General features: G+C 40.3%; 2 protein-coding genes across 7 annotated transcripts; one reads left to right on the top strand and one right to left on the bottom strand.

The window, feature by feature from the left end:
• Positions 1-3,899, top strand: LOC126792615 (vacuole membrane protein KMS1). Of its 3 annotated transcripts, XM_050519044.1 has the most exons (9): positions 22-245; positions 279-384; positions 1,041-1,252; positions 1,742-1,820; positions 2,026-2,325; positions 2,633-2,790; positions 2,883-2,999; positions 3,138-3,317; positions 3,401-3,899. In XM_050519044.1, exons 2-9 carry the CDS (start codon positions 306-308, stop codon positions 3,548-3,550), a joined length of 1,275 nt encoding a protein of 424 aa, XP_050375001.1. In that variant the 5' UTR covers positions 22-245; positions 279-305; the 3' UTR covers positions 3,551-3,899. The 3 variants fall into 3 exon arrangements, with proteins under 3 accessions (XP_050375002.1, XP_050375001.1, XP_050375000.1); XM_050519045.1 differs by lacking the exon at positions 279-384 and having other exon boundaries at positions 1-132; XM_050519043.1 differs by having other exon boundaries at positions 22-384.
• A 5,305-nt stretch (positions 3,900-9,204) lies between these two features.
• On the bottom strand, positions 9,205-16,341 carry LOC126792613 (protein TIME FOR COFFEE). 4 transcript variants are annotated; one of them, XM_050519041.1, is made up of 12 exons: positions 15,998-16,341; positions 15,434-15,886; positions 15,166-15,335; positions 14,757-15,078; positions 14,215-14,635; positions 14,056-14,116; positions 13,845-13,937; positions 13,456-13,744; positions 13,275-13,344; positions 13,110-13,176; positions 12,645-13,010; positions 9,205-12,532 (listed from the first exon to the last, which is right to left on the bottom strand). In XM_050519041.1, the coding sequence occupies exons 1-12, from the start codon at positions 16,092-16,094 to the stop codon at positions 9,983-9,985; spliced, it is 4,959 nt and encodes a 1,652-aa protein (XP_050374998.1). In that variant the 5' UTR covers positions 16,095-16,341; the 3' UTR covers positions 9,205-9,982. The 4 variants fall into 4 exon arrangements, with proteins under 4 accessions (XP_050374998.1, XP_050374997.1, XP_050374996.1 ...); XM_050519040.1 differs by having other exon boundaries at positions 12,645-13,007; positions 13,110-13,179; XM_050519039.1 differs by having other exon boundaries at positions 13,110-13,179.
• Positions 16,342-17,957: the final 1,616 nt, after the last annotated feature.

Raw genomic sequence — 17,957 nt, forward strand, 5'->3', positions numbered from 1 at the left:
ACTGAATTCTGAAACAGCTGTTTTAAGCACCAAACGTTTGGGAGTTGGGAGTTGGGACTCATTTGTAGTGAAGGAGGGGACACTCCATCAGAAAGAGATATCTCCACTCGGGCACTTCACGCAAACTCCTGGGTTTGTATCTTTTCTCCGTCCCTATTTTCTGGGTCCTCATTAGATCTGAAATTTTGATTCTTTGCAAGCACTCGATTCACTCCGAATCTCTTAGCTTTAATGCTCTGAATATTAGAGAGAGCTTATTGCTAAGATTCTATATGAAAAGAGAGAGCTTTTGATTGTTGTGAAATATGAGCCTAATGGGGTCACGTAAACGAGCAAGCTCTGGTTCTTCGTCCTCTCAGCGTAGTATTGGCTCTGCCATCTCAGGCAAGTTCTTAACTTTCGAATACCCACAACGTTGTTTTAATCTGAATATCATGTCGTTTATGTTATCGATGCAAAGATCATATGACAAAAGGTTCAAGTCTAGAAGATTTGTTTTTTTCTTGTTCTGTTAATTTAGTTGGGAGTTAGGTGAGGACTGGATTTATTGAGCAGAGAATTCTATTTGGCGAAACAGGATTAAACCCAGAAGATTAGAAGTAATGAGAATCTGGTGTTTGACAATTGGGTTAGTTCTTTGTCCCTAGGTCTAGTCCTGTCTTACAAAGTTGAATCATATTCCTAAGCTACTTGATGGGTTCATTAAGTTGGTTTGGTTTAGTTGTGTTATGAATGTTCAGTACAGAAGTTCCTGTTGTATATAGCTAAGCGGTTTCCATCTAGGGGCTGTATAGGCAAACGAAGTGTTTGCCTCACATTTGCACCGCTAATGTACATCGTTTTTGTAAATTCAAAAGTTTTATACGAGTCTGGAACTATCTGTAATGTTATTTTTGCCTTGTTTTAGTTTTCTTCACTATCCTTTTTAGTTTAGCAACCATGAGGCTACTAGGAAATAACATACAAAGAAGATCATCCAATATAAGAGCAGTAATGTGGTCCTGAATAGTTTTTGCTTAATAGATTTGCATATTTTGTAGGGATCCGCAAGATGCATCAAGAGGAAGTAGATAACTTGACGCTAACTGCACAACCATTCAGAACATTGAAGTATTTTATTTTGTATGTACTTCAATATGTTAAGAGTTCAATGTCATACCTGTTGGCTAGACGTGGCTGGCTCATGCTGTTGAGTGCTGTGGTAACATCTCTTGGATTTCTTCTAATGACCATTGACGGCCCCCATGAAAAGGTTTGCTTCTTTGTTAATCATGATTGACATATTGCTTCTTCAATTAGAGTTGTATGCAAGTGTAAATATATGTATCATAATTCCCCTAGTAGGGTGCTGATGCTGAGTAGAGTTTGTAAGCTTCCATCTTATTTTAGGTTCTTGTGATAACAAAACACAGTAGTATATGGCAATTAAACCCTGCTCCACCTGCTAGATAAGTTATAGCAAGTCACATTTCTAAAGGACTCTACATTGTGATGCTGGTTTGTGGAAGATAATTTCTCTTATGACAAAAAATCATATCTCTACCTCCAAGTTGTTAATGCATGTATTTTTTAGTCAGACTATTAACACAACTGCTCTTCAATTTCTGTAGTGACGATGACAATTATTCTGATGCCTAGAAAAATCTTTCATAGCATCCTGATTGCTAACTCTGAATTTTGATACTGGTTGCTATTCATCTCATTTGTTTTGTTTAAACAAGTTGATTCTATGTTTCTGCAGCATTTCGAGGAGCTTTTCAAATATTTTCAATTTGGGCTATGGTGGGTGGCCCTTGGAGTTGCATCTTCGATTGGTCTTGGTAAGTCGTATGAATGTTTGTTCCTGCACAATGATTAGAACATGAAAACTTATCTTTTTCTTATCATGGCATATTGTGTTGGAACCAGAATCAGCATGTCTCCCTGAACGTATTCGCCAAGATCTTGTCTTGTATGCAGTGACTTAAAGTTGATATAAGGAACATAGTTTGTAATATCCTCTTTTGTTGTTTGAATTTCTTGCAGGATCGGGTTTGCACACCTTTGTCCTATATCTGGGTCCTCATGTTGCATTCTTTACTATAAAAGCTATGCAATGTGGCAGAGTTGATTTGAAAAGTGCTCCTTATGATACAATACAGCTATATAGTGGTCCTTCGTGGCTTGAAAAAAACTGTTCTGAGTTTGGTGCTCCGTTGTTTTCTTCATCGCATGGTTTGCGGGTTCCATTAAGCAGCATCCTACCACAGGTCCAGTTAGAGGCTGTTTTGTGGGGTATTGGGACTGCTATTGGAGAACTTCCTCCCTATTTCATCTCAAGAGCAGGTAGGCACTTTTTTTTATTGTCAATATACAAACAGTAATAGTCTTGGGGACCTTGCTCAACCTGAGTGATCAAACGACTAGCTCAACACCGTGCATGTTGTGTGACTTCATAAATCAAAATTCTCACAATTCATCCTGGAAACCACTTGGCTTATTCTTTGGTTGCTGTATTCACCAAAAAAAAATTAATTATATCTTGGAAGTAAATTTCTCTATGTGGAACTAGTGAAGCATCAATCTTAGACAAGAGATCTCATGCCAAACTTAGATATGTTCTGATCCTCATATGGTTTACTGGTTTATGTAGCAAGCTTAGCTGGTAACAAGACCGATGCAATGAAAGAATTAGATACATCCCCAGATGAAGTAAAAGGGTACATAGCTACTCGCCTATTCCAAATCAAATGCTGGTTTCTATCACACTCGCAGCAACTGAACTTCTTTACAATCTTAGTACTTGCTTCGGTTAGTTCTAAAATCTTCTATCTTCGCTGCTTGAGTGCCATTTGATCCTCATCTCAGACTTGTGTTCGTTACTTACCTGTGATACTTTTCAGGTGCCAAATCCTCTTTTTGACCTGGCTGGCATTATGTGTGGACAATTTGGGATTCCATTTTGGAAATTCTTTCTGGCAACAGTGATTGGAAAGGCTATTATTAAAACCCACCTGCAGGTTTGTCATGTTTTTTCTTTTACTGCTTTAAATATGTTTTTTTAGGAGCATTATTTAGGTGTCTTCTGAAATTTTATTTTAGTTTCTTCAAATGTTCTCTTTTGTTTTATAACCTAGTTATTTTTGCTTGTTACGCAGACAGTTGTCATTATCTCAGTTTGCAACAATCAACTTCTAAATTGGATAGAGAATGAATTGATTTGGGTATTCAGTTTCATACCCGGTTTTGCTGCTGTCCTGCCCAACCTTATTGCTAAAATTGATGGAGCAAAAGAAAAGTATTTGACAGCTTCTTACTCCGGATCTCCACATATCAAGGTTTTGCTAAATCCATGATGTACAAAGACTTTAACCTTCCGGTAATTGGATTATTTCATTCATCTAATTTTCTCTTCCACTAGGTGAAAACATGGGATTTCTCATTTGCATCAATCTGGAACACTTTGGTATGGCTCATGCTATTGAACTTCTTTGTCAAGATTGTTACTTCAATGGCCCAGAGTTATCGGAGGAAAGAGCAGGAAAATGAGCTTGAGTTTCTGACAAGTTAGTAGTTATAGAATATCTGATTCTCTTGATGTTTGTCGTTGTCCCATAAAATGATGATGCTGCTCCAGTTTGCTTTTGTACTTTTATCTTACAAGCAGTAATCCAATCTCTAGAGACAACTTTTAAGGCATGATTGATATTTGCCCCAAAATGCTCTAGGCATCAAAGTCCTTGTATATGATCACGATTACAATGGAGAACAGTATAAGTTACAGGTTTCTGTAATTAGGGAGCATTATTTTAGGTTGGTTTTTTTCTGTCAACTAATGTTGAAAAATCTTGAAAATTTGAAACCTTACTACTATTTGCAATGGACTGCAGATCAAAGCAAGCCAATATTTACATCTTGGATATTCGTCAATACTGTTGGGAGTTTTAATGCTCTCTGTTTACTTGTCCCTCTTGATTTTCATGTGTATTGCCTCGTCGTTTGGTTCTCAACATTTTGATTCCTCCCATTAACCCCAACTACACAGTAACACACTAATGATTAATGGAAAGGTCTATTTGAATATCTATTACAACCCTATATTCTGTACTCTTTAGTACGAAATTGAACTCAGAGTCTGATAGATATTTTTAATCTTGAGGTTTTCCATATTCTTTAGTACAATGAGCTCAAAGTCTGCAACCAGCAACCTCATATTCCACTAAAGTAGATTCAAGACAAGTCCACCTTCTCCCGACCAGAGGTTAGATTCAACTTGTAATACTTGTCTGGGAGAGCCGTGCAGCTCGAGTTTGACACATGATGAATATACGAATCCGATGAATACAGGCCTAGTAAGCACATGAGGTAGTCCATGTCCATCCAGAAAGCTTCAATGATATATAATCGCGCAACCTAGAATATCTATTTTAGTGGCCACTCAGCGTTGTCTGTTAAGTTGTAATATTGATGGGTGATTTGATTCCCTTCAATCCCTTACGCATTCATAAGATGTGGATAAGTAATCAATCAGTTCCTAGTCGAATATTGTAACTGGTAAGGGGCACTTCTGATGAGGGTGTACAACAATGAACTCAGCATGACCAAATCTAGAATCTCAAATGGAGCAAGAAAAGACTGGGCTCAATAAAATTCGTAGGATTTAAAATCCTACTGGCCTTGATGTTTTAGAGGTAGAAAACATGCATGAGTTTTAGTCAGAAGAAAATACTTCAACATTGAGTTTTTAAGCAATGTTCTAAATATTCCGATATATCCTTGATGTATCTCTAATATATCTCTGATATTAAGAAAACGATACGATAAGTTGCTTATCGGTCTAATTATATCGGTCAACCAGAAAAATCAAGTTAAAAATGGCGATATATCGGTACTTTTTTTAATTTTTTTTTAAACCACGTCGTTTTGAAAAAATAATTTAAAGAAAATGAATTTGTCGTCTATAATATTCGATGACCGGAGAGTTTATGATGAATAATCACCTCTATTTTTATTAATTAATACTATTTATGTATTTTAATTGTCAAAATAATCAAATATTTCTTTATGAAGTTTATTTAGTACATGTACTTATATAAGTTTTAATTTCTCGAGTTTATTTGATATATTTTGATGTATATGTTTCTAAATATATTAAATTTAATTAAAAATTAGTAAAAACGATAAATCTGATATAATCTGATATATCCCCGTTATATTTTTATTTTATAGAACTGATACGATGCCGATTACCGCTATTTAAACCAGTGCTTCTAAGTATGTGGACTAAGTATTTTGTACATGAGTAATGAGTTGAGTTGGAAAATGGTAGTAAACACAATAATGGATGGGTGATGCTAATAAGAGACCATTTCTTCATGCCATTTGATCCTCAACGTATCTCAATTGTGTGCTTAAACATGTGAAATACTTTTTTTCTCATCAATACTTGGCAATATGCCTTCTCATCCGATCCAACAATAACAGTAATAGAAAAATCAAACATGGCACAAGTGTGAGTGTGTGCCCCCAAAACAAATAGGTTTGATGTAATCTTTGAACATGGGTTGGACCAGATCTTTGGGCACAAATCAAGAGTGCAAGTGAATTAGTTAATCAGCTTTCCGACACTTCTAAATTAATTATCCTTGTCAATTCAACACCTACAGTATATTTTAACCTAAAACCTCTCCACTAGTTTAAATCACTAATCTTTCTTGTCATTGCTCAAATAAATTTCCTAAACGAATAGCTCAAAGATTCCCCATGTAAACAAGGTGAAGGATGCACTCATTTTGACCAATTCCGAAGTTGACTCGTAATCGTGAAATCAACCACCGGGGTAAAATTCTCGAAGTTACCCGCCGTGAAAATCCAAAAGAAGGCGCCAAAGTAAACTATCACGTGGGCAATTAAAACTCTGACCCGATCCCACCACATCCAATCATATATCTTAATCAAAATGCTTAGTCATTAAATCGGTCGCCAGAGTCAAAGACATCTAATTACAATAATATCTTTAAACTAAATGATTTAAAATATTAATATTATACAGGCAATAAATAAAAATAAAAAAGTCTGAAAAAGAAAGCGGACTTGGGGGGACGGGGACCATCACATCAACCGAATTTTAAGCCCATTATTTTTTGTCAGGGTTTCAGTTAACTTGGCAGTGACTGAATGTTAAAATCACACCGCCGTCACCGTAACCCGCAGCCACTAAGTGGCCAATAAGAACACGACTTCACCTCTAAGGTGGCGGCTCCGCGTGAATGGTCGGCCGGGCCTACTGCCTGCATTTAATATGTACCTTAATACTGGATTTAGGTTCGGAGTTTAGACTTACTTAGATAGGGGTAAATTCAACCGATACTACCTTCATTATTAGTAATTCTAATTTTTAGTATTTCACATTTGAAGACTATCACAATAATACATCAAGTTTCTATTTCAAGTTAATTTTAGTTCATTTAGTCAATTAACACAATTAGTGACTTTATATCCTACTAATTTTTAAGAGCATTTTCGTCACTTTATTTACTACTAATTTCACTTAGTTTATAGCCAACATTTTATACCATTTAAATTAACCAATTGTTATATAAGCATTTTCTTTTGATTTTGAAATATTTAAATGTCTGATAGAGTTTTTGAACATATTATTATAACAATATGGTTGTTAGTTGATTGACATATATAATATGAAATATATGCTGGTTTATTTTGTAATTGCGAATTTTAACTTGCTTGTAATAATTGTGGTAAATGAAATTTTTTTATTGATTTTATAATAAAATGATATGAATTAATTAACTTGGTTTTAAAGAAAAGTTGAAATTGGAGGAAAATAAAAGATGAAATCGAAAAATAATGAAGTGATGAAAATACCTTAAAAATTGATGGGAAATGAAACCACAAACGGTGTTAAATGATGGAATGAACTAAAACTAAGTTGAAATATATATTTAAGGTACTAATGCGATAATGTTCAAATATGAAGTATTAAAAGTTAAAATAACTAATAATTGTAACACCGATTATTAAATTCTTTTTTTTAATATTTGAGGCCTACTGTGTGGGACCCCAACGAATATTCTCAGGGTTTTGTTAACATTTGCTGTTTTATGTGTACGGTGTATTTGTGTTTCATACGGTTTATTGATGTATCCATCTATCCTCTAGAGAAGGTCTGGTTCCCAAACCCAGGTTTAGGAGTGGACATGAATAACAAACAAATATCTAATTAGTAAGTAGCAAACCTAATCCAAGAAGATAATATTGGGTTTGCATGAAAATCAAAACTAACAAATGATTTAGCTAGTTACCAGTCGTAGAGGGTTCTTGACAAGTTGCCTTTGGCCTTCGAATAATGAATGGAGGAGATGGCTAAGATATCGATTTTATTGTTGGAGATGCTAAATATTGTTTTTGGTAATGAACGAATAGTTCAACAGAATTTGACGTCAACATCTTTATAATGATTAATCTGCCTATCCATCGAGGCATATCCATATTTGAATATGATCATATGAACTATTTTCTTAGGTTTGTTTATCATTATAATTAATTTCTGACAAAATTTATAACTATTTTCAAGGGGCTAATATAATAGACTCACCCAATTTACATTTTTAGAGTCTTAAGAAACAGGGGACGCAAAAATACCCCAACTCAAGGAATCTCCAGCACGGTCCCGACACCCATTCACGAACATTACTGGGACAGAGTGGTAAACACCGCCTCTCCCTTTCAAAAATTCAACATGATAAAACATATATAATTTACACAAAAAGAAAAAACAAGAAAAAAAATTGCTTTTCCATACTTGAATACATTGTAAAATGGTATTATATGGTCAAACTATTGGTTTGGTCATACTTGGTGAATTGTTAGTGTGATAATGTCTTCAAATTAGATTGGTACTTTGGTTAAGTCACCTCAGCACCAATGTAATGTTAAATGGAGTGGGGTCGGTAGGGCGTTGTTTACGTAATTTTGGGTGTTGATAACGTAATCTTTCAATCACCAAATTTTCAATTTCATGCTCTTAGATAAAATAATTTAAACGTTTTTCCTCTTAATTTTCTAATTCATGGGTAGGTCCTTAGCAATCAAGTGCAAAAGATTTGTAACTTGGACATATTGAGATATTGTCACACTTGAGAGCATGGGGAGGTTTGAAGATGTGGATTTGTAACACTTCCTTTTCTTTAATCTTTTGGATGATGGGGTACATCTCCAAAAAGAACCCACCCAAATATTTCTTTTTAATTGGTCCCATACAATTATGGAACTTAAACGACCATAAACCCCCAATAGAAAATAGAAAAGAATTTCCTTGTTTTTATTTTGGGGTAGTTTCATTTCCAAAAGCAAAGGCCAAAGTGTCACACCAAGTCTATCATTATTTTTCACTGCCTTTTCCCTTTTGCGATAGGGTATAAAAGCATATGGACCAAGTGTAGGTTGGTCTTTTTAACCTATTCTTTGAAAAGAAAAAAATACAAGCAAAATATGAAAAGGGTACTTGTGTGTTGATGCAGATTTAGGGAGTGAGTGGGTGATATCTATAGGCCATCCTTGCAAATAGAGGCAACCGGACAGAACAACATGTCCTACACACAGACTGGTGTAGGGCTCTCCAACTACCCCTTACCCCTTTTCCTGCGGGTCTCAGATATTCAGATGTTTTGTTTAATTTCAATTCTAAATTTCTAACAAATTCTAAAATCTGGTCAGCTCACGTTAGGGTCCGCGCAATTAGGAGAATGTGAGATAAGTGATTCTTTCAGCGTAGAAACATTGCGTTAAAGAATTACTGTTATCTTTCAATTGAATATTTCCTATTGAGATCGATTGTGACGCGTGTCAGATAAAACAATAGAAAGGCCTCTCCATATCTCCCATTTTGGGACAACCAACTTTTGTCAAAGAGTAAGTGGTGGAATTGAACTCATTGGCAAATCAATTATTTAAATTATAAAGAGAGAAAAAAAGTAATTTGCTAATCAAATTTGTGAACACTAGCACAATGAGTGGGGGATGACTTTTGGCCCCCTCCCATGTTTAAAACCAGAACCAAACATTTCAGTCTCAAATTGAAGCTGGTACAAATTTGAACCTCCTTTGGCTCCTATGCATCCACCTCATTTTGTTATCCTCCTTTTGTTTTACAAGTAGACAATTCAATATATGAGAATAAAGATTAAAGTTGAGCCATGAACCCCAAGGCAAAATGTTTCCACCAAATTCCAATTCTTTCTTTCCTGCTCATTTCTCACATCAGATATTTCATAGTTCACTTCACAAAGCACCAAACAAAAGCTATGAAACATGTAGAGCCAGTAGGCAATGACACAATTTAAAAAAAAAAATTGCAAGAGGATTTTCCATTATAAACTCATAAAACCTCTTCTTTTCCCCACTGCATATATATGTCAATAAGATACTGTTTTTACTGCTCTTTCTGGAAATTTAGACCTCCAAAGATGAAGCCCAAAAAGAAATCCTCCATTACAACCCCCAAAGAAGGAACGGCGGATCTTGCTCTTCCTGCTAATTCTTTGGCATTCTTCCCTCTCTTTGCCCAGCAAATAGGGTAACTTCCAGTTCTCCACTGCCGCCGATCTATCCTCATCAAACCAATCAAATGTAATTAGACCTCCCCATCAACCCTGTCAGACTATAAACACGAAGTGTACAATGGATGGATACACATTCCATCAAGGACCAAATTTCCCCACTTGCTAAACTTCATTCCAAAACTGTGGGTCTAACTCCACCTAGCCTCCCCCTGGAGCGCTTTTTCACATGATTACGCGCTTTCCTCTCATGTTCTCCATAGTCTCTCGTGTTCTCAATAGCGCATGCAAAACTGCCATTTCCTTGGGGAGGAATGAGCCCTTCCCTTCAAAGATGTACAAACCCCAACAAATGATTCTCTCTTTTACTGTTCTTCATGGTCACAAAATATGGGGATTGCCAAGTCAACACCAAAAGCATCAAGCTACTCACCGGCTGGTTGCTTCTTCTGTTCTGCTGGTTTCATCTGGACCACAGTGGGAACAGCATGAACATAAGGGAAGCCTGTAGGAACAAGATGATGCGGCCCAGAGGATTGTGCAGCAGCAAACTGGGCATGATGGATAAGAGTCTGTGAAGATAAACCACCACCTTTCATGTTGTTAGCAGCAGCAGCCACTGCCTTGGCAGGATCAGTGGTGCCGGTATTATTAGCAAGCGTAACAGGAGTGCAGAGTGACAACATCCCACTTGACGATGTCCCTGATGATCCCTGAGAATGCTGCGACTGCTGCTGCATGTCACCACGCCGTCTTGTTGGAACATAATACCCACTTGAAGGGGATGCTGTACCGCCAGAACTATTATTATGCGCAGCTTGCTGGTTTTGCATGTAAGCATTAGAAAAATACAACTGTGCTTGCTGAATAGATTGCCTAGACACCTGCTGCTGTTGCTGTTGTTGTTGCTGCTGCTGCTGTTGATGCAGGTGCTGCTGTTGTTGTTGCTGATGCTGATGTTGTTGCTGTTGTGTCAGTTGTGATTTTGTCCCAGTGCTTGAAGAGGTAATGTGGGTATTGCCTAGGCTCGAAGGAACATTCCTCCCACCCACAGGAGATGACTTCTGGCTGGGCACTGATGGTGAGTTCTTCACCTGCTGAGATGACAATGAAGAAGCTTGCCCGGCTTTATTACCATTGGAATTTGAGGTATTTGTCCTTGGGCTTCCACCAGCACTCTTTGACATTGACGAAGTCGTAGTTGTGGGTGAGCCAACCATTATTGGAGGAGATGGGGACTGGTTACTGTTAGGTTGCATCCCCTGATTTTGGGTGGAAGACTTTGGGTTGGCTGCAAAAGAAATCTGAGTGTGACTTTGCTGTGTGCGTGCTGGCTTTTGAGGATGAGTTTTCAGCGATGATGAGGTTGATGAGGCCAGTGATGAGGCAGGAACCTGGGAAGTACTTGTCCTGGATGAATTCTTCCACTGAGGAGATTGAGATGGACTGGTGCTACTTTGGACAAGGTTATGGGGGAATGAAGAAAGTGCATTGGGAAACTTTGCAGCCATAGAAGAGGTTGAAGGAAGGTGATCAGAGTAAACGCTGCCATTGCTTGTTGCTGGTGTCTTACTTCGAGCTGCATTTTTCTGTAGCTGTTGCTTCTGAAGCTGAAGCATCTGATGTTGTTGCTGCTGCAATTGATGTTGTTGCTGCAACTGCTGTTGTTGCTGCTGCATCTGCTGTTGCTGGTGATTCCGCATTTGCTGCTGATATTGCTGCTGAGGTGTGGGAGCATTAACAGCAGTCACAGACGCGGGCATAACAGAACTGGATGCTCTGCCAGGAGCAGAACTGAGGTTCAGACTTCGTGCCGCAGAGCTATCTAGGACATTGTTTCCCGGTATTGTAGAAGCAGAACCATCAGTGGAGAAAGCAATGGAATGACCAGCAGTTGAAGCCTTCCCTGTCATGCCCTTTCTTTCCTCTTCCACATTAGAGGAATCACCTCCTCCGCTTTTTCCTTCTTCAAGGTGGCGATAATTCTTTTTCTGTTGAGCGGCTTGCACAGGAACAGCAGTCATACTCTGTTGATAGCTTTGCCTTGTAACCTCTGGGAGGCTCTGGAGAATGGCTTGATTCTGTGCTAGGGAAGCCATGTCAAGGCCAGCAGCAGCGCTAGCACCATTTAAAGCAAAAGACATGGCAAAAGCTTGAGATGCTTCAACCCCAGCCTTTGAGCCTTGCTGCTGCTTCTTTTCACTGCCACCAGCAGCAGTTGCTCCACTGGCACTACCCGTTGGAGGTGTCATTAAAGCGAAGTTTGGAAGGGGCATAGGCATTGCAAAATTTTGAGCATACATGTTCGGACGAGAGATTCGACTATCAGCAGTTGATGGACTATCTTCACCACCCATCTCATGTTCAAGTTGGCGAGCTTGGTGAGGGGCATGTGGATTTTGTTGATGTTGCCGCTGATGCTGCTGCAGCTGTAGTGTCTGTGAAGACTGGTTTTTTGAGGCAGGAAACCCTTGCAACCCAACATTACCACCATGCACGCCACTGGAAGGTGGCCTCTGCTGCTGGTTTTGCAGATGCTTCTGCGATGATGAAGAACCACCGGAAATACTAGGGTTCTGATGACCTTGTTGACTTTGCTGTGATTGAGAGGGTGGTTGCTGCTGCTGAAGCTGAGAAGGATGCAGCATTTGGGAAGAATAGAAAGACCCACTAAAATAAGGTAGAGTCTGAGCATGAGGTCCTCTATAAGCTGGTGGTGCACCAACATGTGCTGGCATTGAAAATGGATAAGCATTGTTCTGCAAAATTGCCAGATACTGAGGTTCATTTCCAGGATAATTGAAGCTCATCGCGGGAGCTACAGCAGGTGTCGCTGCAGCAGTAATTGCTGAAGAGTTCACTGAACTTGGCAAAGCTGCACTGCCAGCATTGGGAGACTTCACAGACCCAGGTCGAACAGAAGCAGCAGCTGCCGCCTGTTGCTGGCTCAAAGGGAAAATGAAAGCAGGGCCGTGCTGAAATTCAATAAGTAACACTGAATCAATATATATACAGCCCCTAATGTCCTTTCAAAGGATAAATAAAAAATAAAAATAAAAATAAAAACAACAACAAAAGAAAGCATACCAAGATATTACTAGGGGCGCCTGGAGGTAGAGCTTGCTGGATTACTAATTGCTTTCTCTGTGCATCCATAAGATTGGCTGCTGGCAAAGCTTTGTCCTTCCCAGTTTGGGCAGGAAACATAGCATGCCCCTGCCCCTTGTCAGGTGCAGAATTTGCACCCCTACCGGGAATATTCGCATGAAATTCTGGGGGAATTACGCTAGGATTGACGTGCTTGGTCCCATATAGAGATCCTGAACCAGCTGCCACCGGCCAGAATGGATTCATCTTCGACATTTGCTGGTGATAATATATATTCCTTGCAATGTAGCAATGAGTAGCACACCTCTTTGGCCGAGGCTGGTTGAAAAGCACTTGCGGTGGCTGCTTTAGTTCAAAATTTCGTCAGAAGAAGAAAATGAAGGAGTTGTGAAGAGTTTCAAGAAGAGATTGAAAAGTGAAAGAAAACCCAAATCATAGACTTACTTGTATAGCAGCTGCAGGAACAGCACTCCCATCCACGGAAACAACTCCTTGTACAGGTGCCATGTATCTGCTGATAAAAAACACAAGCGAGTATAAAAACCAGACCAAGAAACTTTGCTAACAGAGAGCGAAGAACAACACAACACAAAAATGACCCAATCGTACCCCATTGGAGAAAGCCCTCCTGGCCAGCCACCAGGCACAGACATTGGCAAAGGTACAGAGACCGGTTGCACTGAAGAAGAATATGACAAAAATCACTAAACTGGCAACCAAAATGGCCAATCCAATGCTCAAATAACCCCAAGAAGCTGAGATCACGAGAGAAAGAAAGAAACGAACTTACCGGCAGTTTTCTCGACGATATGTTGTTGCTTAGTAGTAACATGATGCTGGAGCAGCTTGTTACTGCTACTAAACCCAGCATTGCCACTATCTCTATCACTCTTCTCCAAATCAAGCTGGAGATCAATGTTCCTTTCTTTACCAACCACAGCACCCTTCTTAAGCTTAGCTTCTTCCACTGTTGCTGCAGCTGCTCTGTTAGACTTCTCAGTTTCCAAATTTGCATTCTCCTCCTTCCCAAATTTCAGAGGTTTGTTGTCATCATCTCTGGTCATCAAAGACTTTAATTCCTGCACCCAAAAACAAACAGTGCTATTAAATTCAACAAAAATCACCATCATACCAAACAAGAAGGCTAAGGCAAGTGGCAGTGGTGGGGCCCCCACTCACCGTTTCTGCAACTGTGACCGTAGGTTTGGGATCTACAGACACAAAATCAACCCCACCATCCCTTTCTGGAGAAGATCTTAATGGAGGAGGAGCCTGTAACATTTAAAAAACCCAGTTAATAAAATCCTTCTTTACAATAATTCATTTTTTTATATATAAATAAATAAATGAGAAGATAAATCTCGTTTTTTAGATAACAAAGACACCTCACCATCAGATCTATCTGGAACTTCTCTTCCCGGTGGTTCTCAATCTCAGAGATGGTTGAATTTCTGGGTAAAAACACCAGAAAAATAAGAATTAGAGAGAAAAAAAATCGAGGACACAATTTTTATATTTCCCAAAAAAAAAAAAGGCTTTTGATGCTCACGCTTTATTGGTCGCTGTCATATCCCCACGATTATCATCTAATCTGAACACTGGCGATTCCTTCTTTGGAGATTGAGCTTCATCTTTCCTGGACTTCGGATTTTGACTCTGCGGTTCTTCATTTCCCGGCTTTGAATCTGATACAGCCCTGCTCTGCGGCTTTATTGACTCCTCAACCGATTCGGGCCGGGGATCAGGTACCGGAATGGCGAGGGAATTGGACAACTTTTTGTAGGAAAACCCACCATTTTCAGGGACGGATTTTGGGTTTTTCTCCAAATTTGACGATGAAGCCTCAATCTTCGTGGATTGATCTGCAGTGACCTTGTTTGTAGTCGAAATGGCGCTGCTCTGAACTGGGAAAATCGAGGGGTGTTCCTCATCATACTTCGGAGGCACTCGCGGCCGCTTCCTCTTAGGAGCTGTTGAATCCAATCAAACACATAGAAATTCATAAAAACTTGGGAAGACGCCGAAACAGAGCATTGGGGAGGAGAACAAGAAATGATATAAGACTGAGCTGCCAGGAGCTCATATACCCACCCGTAGCGTAGATAGAAGTTGCGGATGAGCTGGAATTTTGTGGGAAAGAAGACGTCAACTGAGGCGCACATGGCGAGTTCGAGATCGGCGATGAGACTCTTGATTTCGCCTCACTGGTGGACTTGTTGGTTTCTCTTGATTCAAGCTTGGTCGAATCCGTGGCTGTAGTATTAGTATCTTGCTTTGTTGGACCCTGCGGTTGCCTCATCATCCCGTACAACACCTCAGCGATCTCTATCTCTATCTCGTCTTGGGCTGACGGCGAGGATTTCGTTATCGCCGTTGACATCTTCGCCGGCTTCAATCTTGGGCCATTTGGTCTCTACACAAACAGAAAAAAATCGTCAGTAGAGGAAAGAAAAGAAAACTCCATAGAAGCAGAAAATGAATCGAATTCGAGTTAACCCACCGTCTTCTTCCTAATCGAAGCGTGAGAGGAAGACGGCGAGGTCGGAGCCGGAGACGGCTGCGCCACAGACGATGTGCTAGGCCGGACAGGAGAAGTCGATGCCTGCCGGTGAAATTGGTCTCCGACGACTCCACAACTGGAAGGCCATTCATGAGACCTCTTCGTAGAGGCTGAAAATTACAGAAAACGACAAAAGTAAAAAATCAAGAATCCCCAGAATCCAATCTGGATGTCCATAATCATCAGAGCTCTTCTTTTTTCTCTCTACCTGACCGTGCTTTTCTGGGTACAGAAACGCCAATCATCTCGTCGGTGACCTTCAACGCCGGCAGCGGTCGAAAAGGCTTATTATTATTATTATGAACCGGAGGAAAGCTCTTGCGGTGATTCAACAACGAAGACGACGAAGAGAGCGACGTCGTTGGCGGATTCGGCGGAAGCATACGAATAGAGCCACCGCCGCCTCCATCGTCGTATTCATCCTCGTCTTCATCGTTGACACTCTCCTCCGAACTCTCATCACCGCCGTCGTCTCTATTGCTTCCGTGCATCAGCCTCTCGGCTCTTCTCCTCTTGTTCCGGCTCATCCGATCCCGTTCCCGATCTCTGTCCCGGTCACGGTCACGGTCACGGTCTCGATCCCGATCCCGATCCTTCTTCCCGCTCCCTCCTCGATCTCTCAGCCTCGACGTCTCCTGTAACTCCATCGGCCCATCGTCCTCTGCACAAATAAAAATAAAAAGCACCATTAAAATCCAATCAATCAATCAAAAACTGAAACCGACTTAGATCTGGGTGCTAGAGAGAGAGAAAGAGAGAGAGAGAGTCTGACCTGGAGAGTCTCTGAGGCTGTGATTCCTGTGTCTTCTTCTCGACAACCCATTCGTCGCCGCCATAGTTCCTCTCCTCGCATCTCTAATCCTATCCATCTTCCTACTCCCAATTAATCTACCCTAAAACACCTACAAAGCTAACCCCATCTACGGAATCTCACTACTCAAAGCCACCGGATTCGCCCCACAACGCCGGAAATGATCTCTCACAAAAACAATAAAGATCTCAACCCTCGCTTATCTTCTTCACCTCTCACTCTCCCCTCTCTCTCCCTCTCTCTGTCTATCTATCTGCTCTTCTAGCCCCCTCTCGCCTTTTTCTCTCTCTCTCTCTCTCTTTCCAAAACTCTCCGTCTTCTTTTTGTGCTCTCTATCAGTCTATCTCTCAATATCCTCTTTTTTCGCTATTTCACTGGGAGCCAAACCGACTCCAGACCCCGGTGGACGGTCCAGATCTCGTGCCAGACCTCCTAGGTCGACGCATCAAGCGGTTCGTATCCCTCCTCGAACCAACATGGCATCATCTCTCACCGTACATTACAGGACCTCCACCTTTTTCTGTCTGGTCCCTCCACGTGTCATGGCCTTTTTTCCTTCCTTCCCAAGCTTTCTCACGTTTACTCACTCACTACCGATTCGGTGCTTTTATATTATTAAATACCTAATTTAAATCAATAAAAACAGATAAAGATAATTTCTATTATCTTTTTCTCTGGCACTGTAGCCCACGAATCCACGATTACAGTGAATATTATAAGGAAACACCACCGGAGACCGGTGACCGGCTACTCCCGGTGGGGATAGACCTCGGTAAAAGCAACGTGAGGATCACAGGGGGAATCTACATGACCGCAAATAATATCATTCCAGCCGGTCAAATTACACAAATTCAATACCCCTGGGCCCTCGTCTTTGTGTTTTCCCTTTTTTATGTCGAAAATATTTTACATTATTTTCAGGATGATGACAAATTCCCATATATCGACAAGGGCAGGCCCACATGACTTGTACCAACGCTGGACGCAGCGGATCTGCCCTTTACCGTCACACCAACTCTTCCTCTCTGATCGGCGTCTACTGGCGAGGAACTTAAGAAAATAATATTTTAAAAGGAAATAAATTTACCGATTATTTTTTATTCGTTAATATTATGTCAATTTTTTTAAAACTTATGTCATATTTCAATTATTATGTAAATATTAATTAAGAAAAGATGCATTAGTTTAAGAAAATAAATACAAAATAAATAAATAAAAAATAGTCAGAAAATTTGCTTGTTTCAAAGCAGACACCCGAACACAGATTCGTCCGAGCTGGCAAACCGAAACTTAATAAAAGGCTCGTGCGTGTCGGTCCATGCGGCCCCCTGCGCTCGAATCAGACGGTCCAGACGCGCCCGCAGCCGGGGGTGGAGATCACTCTCTTCGAGTCACGGTCACGGAACTTCCGAGAGAGCCGTGGGTCCCACAAAGGTTTAGCTGCCGATCCGAAATTATTTCCTCGCGTTGGCCTATTGTCAGGTTCGTGGGATATGGCAGCTTACCGTGACGTGTACCGGGTCGCACAGCAAAAAAAGGAAGATAATATTTTGTTTATTGCCTTTTCTCTTTTATAATTTTTTCCAACAAACGCGGTCAAATTTCACTGCGCGGTTAAATGAAAGTTGCATTTACACGCACGATTTGTTTTTAACTGAAAAAGGGGGACGCTTTTCCGTCTCTAACACTCCACGCGCTTATTGCGGAGTTTGACATTTAATTACCCAGATGCATATAAAATCTGTTCAATTGTGGCAGTGTCATTTTCTCCACGTGTCGGAGACTCGTGACGACACGTAGTACATTCCCGCCTCGGATCTTGCTATTGGCTACTTTTTCTACGGCCTCACCATAGTAAAAAAGAAGGCTCCGGCAGCGATAGTCTCACCCGCCTGTGACGGTTCCTGCTCAAGTGGGCAGT

The sequence above is a fragment of the Argentina anserina genome, chromosome 4 (assembly GCF_933775445.1).
Source record: "Argentina anserina chromosome 4, drPotAnse1.1, whole genome shotgun sequence".
Taxonomy (NCBI): domain Eukaryota; kingdom Viridiplantae; phylum Streptophyta; class Magnoliopsida; order Rosales; family Rosaceae; genus Argentina; species Argentina anserina.